Consider the following 17,883-nt stretch of genomic DNA (forward strand, 5'->3'; position numbering starts at 1 on the left):
TGGCAAAGGCACCCCCTACACACGGGCAGACACGCAAACAAATGCACTCATGCACACACACACACACACACACACACACACACACACACACACACACACACACACACACACACACACACACACACACACACACAGTTTTATTCATGCCCTTACAAGTGCACACATATGCCAGCACATGTATATACACACTCTAACCCCCTCCTCACACCAGCATTTTCACTGAACTTACCTGCATTGTGATAAACTTACCTGCATTGTGATAAACTTACCTGCATTGTGAATACTCTCACAGGAGTAAATGGGAGACTGTTGTGTTTCTATGATGGTCATTTTTCCTCAGAGAGTACAGTCTTACTCAACAGAAAAATACTCTGAATCAGTTAGCTGAACTTTTCTAAAGATCTCAATTCCAGCTGTTTTATATGTATTACTATATTCACTTCTTCCAATACAGTTGGTTTAGATATTGATTTACATTTTTGGTAATGACTTTTTTGGCAGCCACCATTATTAGACACAGCAAGGCCTTACTATGTCTAAGCAATTCTGATTCTGTATCATAGCTCAGAGAAATCATCTCCCTTGTCACACCAATCTGCCCACCCAGCATCTCTGACAGTGCATCCCACAGGGAATCCTTAAAGTCCTCCAACTCACTGCACTCTCAGGAAAATATGTTCCCAATTATCTCTTTCTTCCCCATCACACTTGCATCATTTGCTGTCTACCTGAGGAAAAATTCACTGGAGTCTACTTGAGGTATAAAAATATCTATGTAAACATTTCTAAGCAAAAATCCTAAATCTTCTAGATTTTGTTGCACATTTGAGATACATACATACATATATCTTCCCATTGTTTCTTTGTGAATTGCTTATCCAATCTCTCTTCCCAATCCTTTCTAACATCCCCTGATTGATTGCAGTAATCAAACAGTAAGCTAAGGCTGGTTAAGACTAAAGTCCAAAACCAAAAAAAAAACAAAACCAAAGGAAATCAAGCTGCTTTAATAAAATCCAAGGACAATTCCACAATAAATAATTCCAGTAAACGCTTTCATCTCTAATAAGACTTTCTCAGACTAGAAGTTAACATTCAAAAACACACATTTAAATACTTTAAAAGTCACACGACCACATACTTAGTGTTTTAACCCTTTACGTTTAAGATACATAATAAAATCTTCTCTATTGTTCAGACCAGGGGGCTAGCAAGCATTGAGTCTAACCTGCCAACTATATTCCAGCCACCCCAAGTCATCTTCTGGATTAAATGAATTTTCTACATTTTTTAAACTGTCCACTACAAGGAATGTAAAGTTAACTTTGCATGAACCATGTTTGTAATGCTTCCCCAAGGCATTCCTTTCATCCTCAACAGAAGCTGCATATTTATGTTCATATATTATTTTGTACAATTCTCTTGTAGTTCTTCCTACATAAAAAGATTTGCATTCTAAGCAAAAAGTGACATAAATTACATACTTAGATTTGCATGAAAAGACCCCATTGACAGTTATAAGTTATGTCAGTATATGATTGCTAGCCATTCTTGCACTTTAAAGTTTGGTCACCAGATAAGGATGTGCAGAATGACTGTCATGAGTGAGAACAGCACCGAGTACAAAAAAATGTAGGATTTATTTAAGGATTAAATTCTTTCTCTGAGGTACTGTGACACTGGAATACATTTCATTAAGTAAGAGGGCTAGCGCATGAAGCCTCCTGCATCGGGATGCATAAAGAGCTTTGTGCTCACCTCCAATGAGAATTACATTTTAGTTAAAATTAATTTTTATACTAATTGTAGCCAAATATAAAATCATGACATTTGTTGTAATCCCATGATATCACTTGTCAGTTTTATTGTTTTAGTCTGCTTTTAAGGCATTTTATTTTGTTGTCTGTATATTGTTCTGATATAAGTTGTGTTGTATTAATTTGTTTATTTTCAAGAGGCATTCAGATTCTACTATATTTGCATTTGATTTCCAGGATAGTCCACTGGGCCTAGGAGTGCCCATTTTTCCCTATATTTAAAGGATTACAACATTTAGACTGTACAATGTACCATTTAGCAATTGTATTTTGAATTTACTTTGTTTAAGTGAAGTATTTACTCAAATGCAGAAATCTTAGTTGTGCAGTTTTGACTTTGTATAAATTTTAAGAGTTTCCTTATACCATATTTTTTGTGGATTATTTTTCAGGCTGTTTGTCATACTAGGTTTAAAATATGCTCCAACAGATACACACCCAGCCACCAGAACACACTAGGTTTAAAAGTTTATAGTGGAATAGTATTCCTCAACTTGAAGTGATAAGTTGTGGCTTTTGCACTGTATATCTGTGATGCAGAAAAAGAGAAAAATAGTTACACTAAATTTACTTTTCAAATACTTTAATTTTGTTAAATCACTTGGCAGTTTTTTTATCATAGAAACCTATATTTTGCACAAATAATATTACAAATAATACTGAATTCAGCTTGTGTGTGTGTGTGTGTGTGTGTGTGTGTGTGTGTGTGACACACACACAATTTTGTTTTAATAAATGTATGAGCCACTGTATTTTCTTGACCCTTTGAAGCTTGCATCACTAATAATTGTAATGCATGCATATGTACTTGTTACTTTATGAGCTCATATAATATAGATAAAAAAAATTTTTGAAGGGTTCAAGCTCTCTGCAGCTACATGTAGAGGGACTATTGCCCACACATGCCCTATACTTTATTATTGTTACCTTCAGACCACTGTACATCATAAAAATTGTGACAACTGACATGCAATGAAATACTTGTCTCACTCTTTCTCCAGCCCACACTGAGCTCAGCTCCCTATTTTGTTACTAGGTGAGTATTATACTTTGGCTCCATTGTAAAGTGAGCAACTAAACATAAATACCAACTTGAGATTTAAGCTCAGGTGATCTGATCATCACTGCAAGTATATGTTAGCAATATATCTGTATTTCTGCACTGATATATGTATGTGTGCAGAACACTTGTTTGTTCCAAAGACATAACTTGTTGGAAATGTTGAACCATGTCCTGAAAATGTTATTGTTGCCTACAAGGGGTTGGGAGGGTGGCCTAATGGTTAAGGTGTTTGCCTTGCAAACACAAGGTGCAAGGTTTGAGTCTCACAAGGTATAATTGGCTAGGCTTAGAATGGCTCGCAAGGGCAGTTAGCTTAGTACTAATCTATGAACCTATGAAATTACCTGCAGCCTTGTTCTTAGTGCCTGACAAATATCTTTTTAACTTGTGTCTGCAGGAAATGGTTGTTAGCAGTTAAATAAGTAATCTTTGATCCATTACACCTCATGTGCCCGTTTTCTTACTTATTTTATAATCCACAGGTCTAACTTAAACAATTTACTTTACCCATCAATCATAAGCACTTCTTTATGTGGTTCATTAATTCTTGATTACTGTTGTAGATTTTGACCCTACATCCTCAAGTAGGCTGTTCCTGCCATGAACTACCCTTTCTATACAGAAAATATTTCCAGGTATTTCCTTTAAGGCACCCATCTTGTATTTTTTGACTGTGCTGCCGCATTCCCAAAAATATCTGTTTACTTGAAAGGTGATATCTTAGCATTATCTGTCTGGCATACTTAAACTTGTCAGTTTTACTCCATTACTTCATTCTAAGTTATACATATTAAATTCTATAGTCTTGCTTTATATGAATTTTAGTGCAGATCACATAACATTTTATTGTCATCATTTGAACTGCCTACATACTTTTGCAAAGAACAGGACTTCAGGTGGGCAGGCAGTTCTTTAGACAGGATCATATCAGCTGTCATTGTATAGAAGTATGGCTACTTGTTTTATGCTACTGATGCTCTTTATTGGTCATCCCTGTGGTGTAACAGCACCACCTTCTTCATTTTAGCCTATTATATTGCACTGCAGCAGGGCTATATTTTCATATGTAGCTGCTATAATCTCTCCTCTGTGTACCATTTTCTCATGTTTATGCTTTAAATATGCATTAATTGGAAATGCATTTAAGCTGCCGTGATTTAGATTATTTCTCCACCTTTGTTAAGTGTCATTTTGTACTATCAACAGGTATGCTTTTTCTCTTTGATATTTTCCAGTGGCATTTATTTTTTTTTTATATTTTTATAAAAGATAAAATAAGGGAATAAACACCGTCTAATTCACTGATCATACTGAACAGACAACTTTTAACAACAATGAGACTAAATCAGCTATTTATATTATTTACAGAGACCTGGAAAATGTTTGAATATTACAAATATTTTAAGAAAAAACTTTCAGTGAAGCAAACAAATAGTGATTAAACAGGGTTAAAAATCAATTTGGAAAGTCTCAATTATGCTTGAAATCTTTGTCCACAGGTTGTTAGTAAAACTCCTCAGATATATTCTAAGTTTTTTAATTCTGACTTCCTTGTTTATGGATTCTTCTAGTAAGGAGAGAAATTCACCAAAATTCAGAGAGGTGGTAGAGGTCCGTTTTCTTGTTATACATTTCCTGGCTACTGCTAATATTGTCCATAATAAGTATGAATCTGATTTATTTAAAAAAAAAAGTTTTATCAACATTGAGAAAAATTAAAGTTTTAGTTAATGTGAAGTTATCTGAAAATAAAGCTGAAAGAAAATCATCAATATTTCTCCAAAAATTCCTTAGTTTAGAGCAATCCTAGAAAATATGGAAAGTACAGTTGTGTACACTTACCATAAATGTAGATGTTCGAGTGTATTCACTGTTGCAGTCATTACATTTGGGTAATCTGCTGGCAGGTTGCCCTGTCGGCCTGAATAACAAAGTCTTGGGTCCTGCGTCGGTTGCTGTCCCTTCTTCCATGACGTCAGGTCATCAGGGGTATAAAACATGCAGCCGGTGCCATTTTAATCAGTTTTTCTTGCCCCAGATGTCAGGTGCCGCCCAAATGGGGAGCAAAAAAATATATATATATAACTATAAATATATATAAATGCACTTTAGAACACAGAAAATTTACCTTCAACTAAAAGCAAATACACCACAAAGGCTTTTGAGCATAGTGAAGGAAAGAAAAGGTATAGAAAGGGGGCTGGCGGGTGGGTAATCTGGACTGCAACAGTGAATACACTCGAACATCTACATTTATGGTAAGTGTACACAACTATACTATGTTCTTCGTGTTTCACTGTTGCAGTCATTACATTTGGGTAGAATCCCAAAGCTATGGATGGGAGGATGGAACTAAACAGCATTAGGAGCAGCTATAAGGCCCTGCAGGACTGCAGTGGTAAAGCCTGCCCTGGATTTAGATAAGAGCAGTAAATGGTAATACTTTGTGAATGTATGAACTGAGCTCCAAGTAGCAGCTTCTAGAATGTCTCTGGTAGGGACCCCTCTGAGAAAAGCTGCTGAAGTAGAGGCAGCCCTGGTGGAATGGGATTTGATCCCCTTGGGCACAGGTTTACCATGGTGCAAGTAGCAGAAACAAATACAATGGCTTATCCATTTAGAAATAGTCTGCTCTGATATAGCCTTCCCCTCTGATCCTGCAGCAAATGCCACCAGTAGTTGCTCAGACTTTCTTAGAGAGTTGGCCCTGTTTAAGTAGAATCTTAGTTGTCTGTGTACATCCAATGAATGCAGAATCCGCTCCCCCTTGTTCTGCGGATTTGGGAAAAAAGTTGGCAGGTGAATGATCTGGTTAAGAGCCACACTGGACACCACCTTAGGCATAAAAGAAGGATTGGTCCTGAGGGCCACCCTGTCTGGGTAAAATATAATGAAAGGCTCCACTGCCATGACAGCCTGTAGTTCTGAAACCCTTCTAGCTGAAGTGACTGCTAAAAGAAAGGCTGTCTTCCAAGAAATAAATTTTATATCTGCAGAAATTTTATATCTGCAGTAGCTGCTGGTTCAAAAGGAGGTAGGGTGAGTTTTTCCAAAACAGAATTGAGGTCCCATGCAGGAGTTGGCACTCTCCTGGGAGGCCTTAAATTTTTGGCCCCTCTGAGGTACTGTTTTAGCAGGGGATGAGAAAAGAGGGGAAGATCTGTGTTATAATGAGCTGAGATGGCGGAGGCATGGATTTTTATTGAAGAGAAAGATAGGCCCTTGTGAAGCATCTCAGTTAAGTATTGCAAAATATGAGGAATATTGGGCTTTGCTGTGTCTATTCCTTGTACTTGGTTCCAAGCACAGAATCTCTTCCATTTATCAGCATAAGATTTTCTAGTACTAGGCCTTCTGGCCTCCAAAATTACATCCATCACAGGTTTACTGAGAGATATGATTGGTGAAATTAGTTGATTAGCCATGCTGCAAGATTCAGAGTTTGGAGCTGAGTGTGCAGAATTTGATAGTTCTGCTGAGACAATAGGTGAGGTGTTTGAAGCAAGTACCACGGAGGAAGGTGTGACATATTCCTTAGAAGTGGGTACCAGTGTTGGTGAGGCCAGTCTGGAGCAATTGGAATCATTTTTGGTTTTTCCTGTCTGACTTTTAGTAAGACCTTGGAGAGTAGAGGCAGAGGGGGAAAGGCATAGACTGATAGGACTTTCCAGCTGAAGGATAGAGCATCCACTTTCCATGCTTTTTTGTGATGAGTTCTTGTGCAGAATTTGTCCAACTGATAGTTTTGGGGAGAGGCAAATAGATCTATTTGTGGTCTACCCCATTTTTGTGTTAACATGCTGAAGATATGTGGATCCAGTTTCCATTCGTGTGGGTCCATACGATTTCTGCTTAGATCGTCTGCCAGAGTATTTTGCTTTCCTGGCAGGAATTGACCTTGAAGATGTATTTGATAAGTCAAGGCTGTGTTCCACAAGGCCATGACTAGTCTGCAAAGAGGTTAGGAGTGTGTACCCCCCCCTGCTTGTTTATGTACCACATAACTGTGGTGTTGTCCCTCTTTATCAGTAGTTGACCTGGATGAAGGAAGTCCTTAAAGGCTGTCAGAGCATTCTGAACAGCTAGCATTTATTTCTGGTTGATATGTAGATGCATTTGGTTTGGGCTCCATTTGCCCTGAATGCATCTCCCTGCCAGATGCCCCCCCCAAGCATAGTCTGATGTGTCTGTAGTTAGGGTTTGGGTGGCAGGGGGTAGAATGAATGACAGTCCCTTGTTTTGGTGACATGCCTCTTCCCACCACAGAAACTCCTGTTGCAGGCAGGGAATAAGAGGAATCATTGTTTCCAGGCTGTGACAATGTTGACTCCATAAACTTTTTAGATACCATTGAAGTTTCCTCATATGCAGTCTCGCATATGGAATTAGTAGAATGCAGGATGCCATGAACCCCAAAGCCTGCAGAATTTGTCTGGCAGATAGCTGTGTTTTTGTTGCCACTTGTTTGAAGTATGTTGTCAATTGAATTTGTTTGTCTGGCGTGAGGTAAGCCATTTGGGCAGTTGTATTCAAGCTTGCACCCAGGAATGTAATTATTTGAGAGGGTACCAGTTATGATTTCTTTTCATTTATGGTGTACCCTAGGCATGCTAGAAGCCTTTTTACAAATGCCAGATGTTGAAGAAGAGTGTCCTTGTCCTCTGCCTGAATGAGACAATCATCCAGATAAGGATAAATTTGAATGTTTCTTTGTCTGCAAAATGCAATTACTGGTGCCAGGCACTTTGTAAAGATCCTGGGTGCAGTAGATAAGCCAAAGGGCAGTACAGAGAATTGGTAATGCAAAAAGCCTGCTTTGAAGAGGAGGTACCTTCTGCAAGATTCCCTTATTGGGATATGCAGGTATGCCTCTTTTAAGTCTAGAGTTACCAACCAGGCATTCTTGCCTAGCATAGGCAGTAGCTGTTGTAAAGTCAGCATTTTGAATTTTGGAATGTCCAGGAATGTATTTAGAATTAATAAGTCCAGAATAGGACGCCATGATTTGTCTTTTCTGGGTACCAGGAAAAGTCCTGAATAAAATCGTTGTCCTTTTTCCTTTTCTGGCACTGGTTGAATAGCCCCCATATCCATGAGGGACATGACTTGTTTCTGGGCCTCTGCCCACTGGTTTGGTGGCAGATCTGGCCATCCGTTTGGAATTGGCAACATGTGGAAATGAAATCTGTACCCCTGGGATACTATGTTTAATACCCACTTGTCCTGGGTAATTAAATGCCAATTTTGAGCATGAAGTGCTAGTTTTCCCCCCAAGGGGGATGCCAAAAGATAAGTGCTTGGAGATGGCAGAGGAAAGTCATTGAGACTGTTTACTGTAGGGCTGTGCTTTTGTTACCTCCTGATTTGGAGGTGGAGGCACCCCATTGCTTTGACCTGTAAGATCCTTGTGATTGATATCTGGAGCCTTTGGAGCGTCTGGGTTTGTCCTGAGCAGCTCTGTTGGACACAGGAAAGGACCAATTCTTAGTAGGCCAGTGCCTACTGAACCTGGGTGGCTGCACTTGCAAGAAATCTTTTACAGTTTGCATAGATTTAGCTTTGTCTTCCATTTTCTATAAAACCTCTTCTGCCTTATTACCAAACAGACTGCCCTGCTGTAAAGGGGCATCCAACAATTTAGCTTTAACATGATCAGGCAGATTTTGCTCCTTGAGTCAGGCATGCCTTCTTATCACAGATCCAGTTATGGTGGCCCTGCAAGAGGCCTCCAAGAAATCAAAACCACATTGCAAAGTATGCTTTCCAACCTGTTATGCTGAATGCAATAAATCCTGTAACTCTTTATTTCCACACATTCAGAAATCAACATCATTTTCTGTTTCAGTAAGCCCATAACATGCTGTTGATATTTAAGCATGTGAAACTGGCAGTTTAAAGCCCTGATTGCCAAGGTTGCAGACGTATAAACCTTCTTTCCCCATCTATCCAGTGCTCTGTGATCTCTATCAGAAAGGGTAGGATTTTTGGCTGTAGAAGCCTTAACACCCTTGGGAACCTGAGAAATAGTTTCAGGGTTAGCAGCAGGATTTTTGAAAAGAAATTTGTGGAAGTCAGGAACCCTGTAAAATCTGTCTGGCTTACTAGGAGCCGGAGGCAGGGAATCAGGAGCCATGCTTGATTCCAAGAACACATAATCAACAATGTCTAATACAGGAGGTATTGCCAAAGGCCTATGCTGAGGAAGAAGAAGAAAATCCCTAAGCCTCTTTTTAGATTCTGAGAAGTCCTGTCTCTCCCAGTGAAAATGTTCCCTTAAAGTATGCAAAGTCTCTCCAAAAGAGTAATCCTCAGGAGGAGAAGCAGAAGGGATGGATTCCTCTGCATCAGAGACCTCATAAGATGGAATAGAGAATTCCTGATCAGAAGAGGAATCAGAAGAAATGGAAACCTGATCTGAAGATTCATAATCAGTGCCTTGCCTAGGCCTCTTAGCAGGGGAGGTTGGGAACCCCTGATCAAGGTAATTAAATCCTCAGCCATTTTGATCATTTGTTTTTTAGGCATAAGGGCCTGAGCATGTGGCTCATGCATCAGTTTTTTAGACATAGAAGCTGGTTTTGGCCTTGTTTTTGATGGCGTTGGTTTAATATACAAATGTTGAGGCCTGAAAACACCCTCAGAAGCCGGTGCCTGCTCAGCGGCTCTGGACCCATCCAAGGGAGAGACATCTGCGGGTTCAATACTTGCAGAATCTCACAGCATACCAGAATCTGAATGGGTCTCGGTAGGGGCCTGCGACTCAAAAGTAGCGGTCATCAGGGGCTGCGAAAGCACCTCATTGAGTACCGGCGAACCGGCGACTGGCTTAGGAGAAGCTTCGTCATCAGTTTTGGACCTCGACAGTTTGTCTCTGTCTTTTTCCTTGCATTTTTTGTGAACTTTGGTAGTCGGATTCCTAACTGATGACATTTTAGGATAGTTAAATCTTAAACCAAAATATTTAGAAGCAAAAATATACTGACGCTTAATAGTGCGTTGGTTAAATTTAGCACAAAACCAACAGCAAGGCACGTTGTGATCAGGGCCTAGACAAGGAATGCAGTACAAATGAAAATCCTTATGAGGTATTTGTTTCCCATAAGTAATGCAATTATTAACTTTTACTGACATTGGTAAGGAGCAAGAAAAAGTTTCCCCAATGGGGTACTTAGCTTTAGTTTGAAGACTTTGGTTCTGAAACTCGAAAATGAAAATTTCAGGAGTCGGCCGACCGGCACTTGCGAACTGCTTCTGCTTTGGGCACCACGCGGCAAGAAAGACTGATTAAAATGGTGTTGGCTGCATGTTTTATACCCCTGATGACCTGACGTCATGGAAGAGGAGACAGCAACCGATACAGGTCCCAAGACTTTGTTATTCAGGCCGACTAAGGGCAACCTGCCAGCAGATTACCCAAATGTAATGACTGTAACAGTGAAAGACGAAGAACATCCAATCTGTATTACATGGTGTTAGACATCTCCAGCAAATGATGTTATTCGATTTTTTAAATATAGAAATTTTGTCAGGAGTTAAAATGTTGTGTGTAAAAACTTCCAAGTAAATGCAATCCAATATTGGCCCCCAGAAGTATGTTTTACTGAAGATAGAATTTTAAGTTTTCCTAGCTGGAAGAGACTATGTGGTAGGCATTTAGTCACTGTGTTCCATTGCTTAGTTGTTAAAATGGACCTGTCATTTAACAAAATGTTGTATAATTTGGATACTAAATTGTCATACTGTTGGTCATTAAATAATATTTCAGATATGAGAGTGATTAAGGGAGGTTGATCTAAATATGAAGAGTTCTGAATAATTCTGCATAAGTCTTGAGAATAAGCAATTACACTTTGTAGTAATAAACAATCTTGCTGTGATAAGTTATAGTCTTTTATAATTTGTTGAAGTCGTAAAGTTTCCAAATCTTCAATACATTGTTTTCAAGAAATAAAATTTTTAATTTCCCATTCATTAAAGATGTTAATGTGAAGCTTATCCGGGAAGTTTGTTTGTGATTTTAAAGGGGATTATTAGGTCAAACCAGGATTTGATATCTGCTTTCGAGTATATTATTTAATAAAGTTGTTAATAATGTTATTTAGATAGTTTTGTTTTGTGCTTTTTCACATTATATTGAACATTGTGACTAAGAAGAAACCAGAACATACTGGAGGGATGTTTAGAAGGAATTTTACATGAATTTTCATTCTGTATTATAGCTATACAGAGATCTTTCCAATTTGAGCTGTATCCAGTGGCATTTATGATGACACAGAATACCACTAAAGCCAATACAGAATCCTTACGTATTTCACAGTCAGTCTTTCTTTTGAGTTAACCACGTTTACCGTTAGCCTATATCTTATTATCTAAACAGTGACTTGCTCATGCTAACCACCCTAGGGGCCAACAAAAAGATTTACTAATTCTTTTGTTTAGTTCCATGTGGAATTCCTTGCTAAAATCCAGACAGGAAATGTCACCTTTTATGGTCTTCTGCATTAGTTATAGTCTGAATGAAGCCACAATCATTTTGTTGTTGTGACCTTCCCCTGTGTGTACATGAGGCAGTTAACATTGTAATCAGGCAGCTTCCTTAAAACCCCACAATTAGATATTTTAGCACAGAAGCCATTACTTCCCTTAGAACTAAGATCAAACAAATAGAGAGGTAGTTTCTGACCTCTGTCTCACTCCATAGTGTGGAAGTGGAATCTTATCTGCTCTCTTCCATTATCTTATCCCTTCTCCTGTAGTTTTCTAACCCAAAAAATGATTGTGAGTTCCCCCATGAAAATATGGTTATGCCTGGTGGACTTGCCTGCCTGAATAACAACAACAACAGTAATAATAATAATAATAGTAATAATAATAATAATAATAATAGTAATAATAATAATGATAATAATAATAATAATAATGATGATGATTGTACTGACTACATCTTAGGACAATACTTGTTAAATCATCTTTCACTTCCTTCTTTCCTCCTTTCTGAACAGAAGTACTAATATGACTGTCCCATTTTCATCATCCTTTTACGAGTATCTTCTTTTTATTTAACCCCTCAGTCCACACCATTATTTCCTCTGCCATGTTTTGAACCCAGGCCCCTGTCAACTACAGCCTACTGCATTAACCCACTACACCACGCAGATCTTAAATAAGGGTCTATATTATAATAACGAACGATCAAATGATCGAATGTTGTTATATCAAACTTTAAAGTTCGAATTCACAAGACATCAGACAACCAGAACAGCAATTTTTTTTCCCCCAGGGAAAAGAAATCGCTGTTCCCAAAAAAAAAAAAAAAAGACATTAAACATTGCATAAAGTGGGGGGCTTTGCCCCCCCCACACCTCCTGACGTGGGGGGCTGTGCTTCCCACACCCCCCTACTTAAATATACCAACTCTGAGATTGCACTACAGTGCCGAAAATGGCAAGGTGACAAAGCGGCTGAGTGACTTCTTTCCCAGGGAAAGAAATTGCTTATATGTCGTTTCGTCATTTTGCTTTTTTTGACATTTCAATTTCGACCAAGACGCATTTGACAAAATGCACCTTCGGTTATCTGATAGGAACCCTTAAATAACTACCGCTGCCAAGTCTCGAACCTGGGTCCCTCTCAACTACTGAACTACAGCACAGACTTTTTTTATTTTGCATTTCTTTGCTTCCTTTTTATACCCATTCTTCACCAAACCATATTTTTCCACAGGGTGGCTCTTTACATTTTGGACTGTCCTTCCTTATTCCTTCTTTAATTGTTACTGTTCTCCATATGTGTTCCTTGTTTTTTTTTTTTCTTTACTCTTTGAAAAAACATTCTGGTGATTTCTTCCTCTTTGATTTACAGTACATACCAATTTCACCTAAAGGTTTACAATAGCATTTGTAATATGTCATTTTGCTCTTGTATATCACCTCTGTGCCAGTTTGCTAGAGATTTTCTAAGGGACTGATTTCCTTATCTTGACTCTAAGGTAAAGTAGGCATTGAACCAGACTTTTAGATGATTCCTTGTTTCCATGTAATAATATTCATACAGCTAATCTTAGATTACACTTCATGCATACCATCTTTTCTACTTGGCAAGAAGAAAAGTTTGCACTACTGTATGTCTCAACAATTACAGTTAGGATAAGATCTAGCAACAGTAGAAAACATAATTCCTAAGTAATAAAGCAATATTTAAAACACTATCACCTTAACATAAGCTTTAATAGGTGGGGTACAGAAAAATGCCATGTAAACCAAACAAGCAATTAAACTGCTAATTGTACTACTTCCATTTCTTATCATATCTCTCCATTTCTTATCATATCTCACCATTCTCTGAATCCTAACTTAGTCATAAAAGCTCATGCTACATATTGTTCTGCAGTTTATATGAGTTAATAGTCATCTTCCCTTCAGGACTCCTCCTTAAAGGCCATAGCCATGCTTTCTGAGTTATAACAACCTGTTATAATTCTTGGCCTGGTGTGGATAGTGCTCAAGAAGCTTATTCCTGCTCTCCATATAATAATCAATGTTAGTACCTACTTTTATGACATCAGCACAGAACTAACCACATACAGCTAATTCACCTGCCACTTTGACTACTCCATGTCATTCTACTCTTCCATATTTCCCCAATTTCAGTCACCACAATGAATATATTTTCATCTTCTGTGACCCCCTCCTCACCCATAATCTCTTTAAACTCATTTTTTTTTCTTCTGTCATTCTCATATCAGTTTTTTTTCCTGTGGACAGACCTGCCCTTGTGAACTGAATCATATCTTTGACATGCTACATCTGCCTGTCCAAGGCATTCTGTCTTGAGCTAACCACATCATCGTTCTTTCTTGCAATGTGCAGTATCCTTATTTTACAGCCTGCGCAACAGTCCATATTTTGCAAAGATCTTTATTGTCAGTCATTTTTTCCTAACCTGCTTACTTCAGACACATAGTAAAATGAAAAAGTAGAATCCGGTTTGGCAGCAAAAGAAAACCTTTTAATTAAAATAATCCAAAGTACAATAAATAAAAAGCAATAATCCAGGTTAGCGCTTTTGTTTGTCACACTGACAAACTTTTTCTGACAATAAGAAACATCACCTCCTTCTGTTAAAGCCATTTGAAATTCCCTCCTTTTGATACTATTGGTCCATTTCGCAAAAAACATGATGTTAGCAAATTGACAGCAAATTCACCCCCCCACCTTAGACACACAAGGCAGAAGCATATCTAAAAGGTGTAGTCATATAAATAAGCTGAATATACCTCAAATAATTGTATTATAAGACCATTGTAAAACCTTAAGAATATAATAAACAACCCAAATACTGACAGTATGTGTAATACCTACATAAATAATTATAAATGTAAAATAAAATAATGAAAAATTATGACCACGATATGCTGAACACACACATAGTTTGGCAGCATATAAATGTATATGTTTTATGTATGAAATACAAGAATAATGAATGATAAAAAGTATAATACTAATAATAATAGAAAATGTAATAGTAAATATAACAAGGTATAATAGCCATTATGAATATTGACGATGGAAAAATAAATAGAATAAATTATCTCTCCAAAGACACATGATGTTGGCTCCCATCATATGGGACTACCTGAGCTACTGCTACCTTATCCCTCCAAATCATTGGTACTGACATCCTGCACGTTTTTTTTTGTGTTGAATGGGATATAATATATTCAGTTGTATTTAGTCTGTTTGATGCCCTGTACTTTTTATCTAGGAATAATTAATTTATTATGTAGGCTACATAAAAGATGGCTTATAGAAAAGGTAAATCAGAAAACAGTTGTAATTTACTACAGGACAGTTCCCCCCTCTCCCTGTTTGTGTTTGAGGTACTCACAGGAACCAGTCAACTGCGATAATGAGTGTAATATCTTCAGTGGGCAGCCCAACAGATGTCAGCACAATGACCATGGTGACCAGGCCAGCCTGCGGGATTCCTGCAGCTCCAATACTGGCAGCAGTTGCTGTAATGCTAGTTAGAGAAACAATATATTTAATGTTATTTAACAAAATTAATTTATGGGCAATAACAACACAGTTCAAGCATGACAATGACATAAAATATTAAAACAAAAATCTTTTGAATCTCAGTTGCAAAAAAAAAAAAAAAAAGATTTTGCATGTTTTTTCTTTTTTCCACAAACATTAAAATGCACATATGCACATACAAAACCACATTTAATTAAAAAAGACCTATAAGAAAAATAACACGATCATTTGATATCTGCATTATTTAGCTAGTAAACAAAACTTCTTTAGACCCTTGTTCTTTTACTTTAGGTTTACTTAAGATTTTACTGTTCACAAATATAACCAAGAGAGTACAAAATCTACAAGACAATGACCTCAACTACTCATTGCCATGTAATACTGCACTTGTCTTATCCATCATAAATTCCTTCATTTCATAGATCTGGGAAGTTCAGGATATACCACCTGAATGCCATATGCTTCTGGTTTATGCAGATGGGTGATGTATTGCAGTACTAATACAGTAAGACTTTGTACAGGATTCAGCATGTATAGAACCAGACTTATGAAAAACCTAAGCAAGGATGACTACAGGGTGTACAGATCTGTCAATATGACGACTGTCTGCTTCTTTCCTCACATTACTGGATTAACTGTTAACAGTCTGCTCCTCAGATAGCTGTCAGAAGATATGTTCATTCCGTACTTATTACTTTTCACAGCTAAGTACTGGGGTGAGGAGTAGAATACATGACAATGAGCGCTGAGTACTGGGTTGGGGGATGGCAAACAATCTGAGAATTGAGGATTGACTACTGGGATGGAGCATGGTACATGCAATTTTGATTGCAGTTTACTGAAAAGCATGACTTTGAGAGTTGAATACTTGGGTAGTGAGTGGTGTACACGGCTTTTGACAGTTGACTACTGGGGTGAGGAGTAACACACATGGCTTTGAGGGATGAGCACTGGGACAGGAAGTAGGGCATATGACTTTTTATTATAGGGTATTAGTATAAGGCTTTCAGTAACAAGCGGTGGGGTGGGGAGTGTACACAAGGCTTTGAGCATGGGATAATTGGGGCAGGAATATGGCTTTGAATATTGGAATATTGAGTACTGGGGTAGATCGTGACATGCATGGATTTCAACATAGAGTACCAATATGCAGAGTGGTATACAGCACTTTTGAGAGTTGAGCACTGGGTTAGGGAGTGGCACACATTCTTTTAAGAGCTGTGTATTGAGGTGATGATACCAGGGTGGTGTGTGGCCTATGTGGCTTTGAGGGCTGCATACTGGAGTTGGGTATGGCATTCAGGACTTTTGGTGGTTGTGTACTGACATATGTTGCACTGGGGATGAGGACTGTCCTGGAGTGAGGAGTGACACACGTGGCTTTTATTGTGAGGTACTGCATGGTGCAAAGTACATAGTCATGAGTGCTAGTGCAGGGTGTGACACACATGCCTTTGGGGGTTGAATACTGGGGTAGGGAGTGATACACATGGCTTTTATTGTAAAGTACTGCATGGTTCAAGTTGCACTGAGTGCCGAGTGCTATTGTAGGGTGTGGTACTCATTTCTTTGGGGGTTGAGTACTGGGGGTGGGGTGCAGTAAACAGATCTTTGGGCATTGACTACTGGGGTGGGGTGTGGCACACATGGCTTTGGGGGTTGACTACTGGAGTGGGGAGTGGTACATATGACTCTGGGGGTTGAGTATTCTGCTAAGGAGTGGTGCACATGGCTTTGGGGGTTGCGTACTGAGGTGGAGTGTGACATACATGGCTTTGGGGGTTGAGTAATCCACTGGGGAGTGATGCACATGGCTTTGGGGTTGAGTACTGAGGGGGTTGTGGCACACATGTCTTTGGGGGGGTTGAGTACCAGGGTGTGGAGTGGTACACATAACTTTGGGGGATTGACCACTGTGGTGGGGAGTCTTACACATGACTTTGGGGGTGGAGTACCAGGGTGCGGAGTGGTACACATGGCTTTGGGGGTTGAGTGCTTGGGTGGGGAGGTGTACACATAACTTTGGAGGTTGAGTACCAGAGGAGTGGTACACATGTCTTTAGGGGGTTGACTAGTGGGGTGGGGTGTGATACACATGGCTTCAGGAGTTGAGTACTGGGGTAGGGAGTGGTACACATAGCTTTGGGGGGGTTGACTACTGTGGTGGGGAGTGGTACACATAACTTTGGGGGTTGAGTACTCTGCTAGGGAGTAGTGAACATGGCTTTGGGGGTTGAATACTGAGGTGGGGTGTGGCACACATATATGGCTTTGAGGGTTGAGTACTGGGGTGGGGAGTTGTACACATCGCTTTGGAGGTTGAGTACTGGGGTGGGAAGTTGTACACATAACTTTGGAGGTTGAGCACTGGGGTGGGGAGTGGTGCACATGGATTTGGGGGTTGAGTAAAGGGGTGGAGAGTGGTACACATGTCTTTGAGGGGTTGACTACTGGGGTGGGGAGTATTTCACATGTCTTTTTTAGTTGAGTTCTGGAGTGGGAAAATGGGACACATACCTTTGGGGGAGTACTAGTGGGGTGTGGCAAACGTGGCTTTGGGGATTACGCACTTGGGTGGGGAGCGACACATATCTTTGACTGTAAGCTAGGAAGCCCTTCACTGCAACCATGCATAGGGGTCCATGGTTGCATAAATGCAGTACCTTAAGTGTGGCACACTACTTTTGGAATGAAACAGAACTGTGCTGCTTCCGATAAGTGGACACATTCTAAACTCTAATAAATTAAAAACAAAGTAACTTAAGGTTTGAAAAACATCACTTAAACATCAGAATGCTTAACTGGCAGTTGATGTTTTGCTAGATGGGTTAGAATATGTCTGAGCATTAGCTTCACTGATGTCTTCTTCATCATGGATAGGATGTTTGAAGGCCAAGTCAGTTTTAAGGGGAGTCAGCTCAGTGAAATACTATAAACTATAAACATGCATTATACAAAACCAACA

General features: G+C 39.0%; 1 protein-coding gene across 2 annotated transcripts in view; it reads right to left on the minus strand.

The window, feature by feature from the left end:
• SLC1A3 (solute carrier family 1 member 3) overlaps window positions 1-17,883 on the minus strand; it is a 647,480-nt gene that overhangs the window by 19,673 nt on the left and 609,924 nt on the right. For both annotated transcript variants that reach the window (XM_044069958.1, XM_044069960.1), the window contains exon 9: window positions 14,767-14,901. In XM_044069958.1, coding sequence (XP_043925893.1) covers window positions 14,767-14,901 — 135 coding nt within the window. The remainder of the gene's footprint in view (window positions 1-14,766; window positions 14,902-17,883) is intronic.

Source organism: Protopterus annectens, chromosome 1.part0 (assembly GCF_019279795.1).
Source record: "Protopterus annectens isolate FY-2018-M chromosome 1.part0, PAN1.0, whole genome shotgun sequence".
In the NCBI taxonomy this organism is placed as follows: Eukaryota; Metazoa; Chordata; order Ceratodontiformes; family Protopteridae; genus Protopterus; species Protopterus annectens.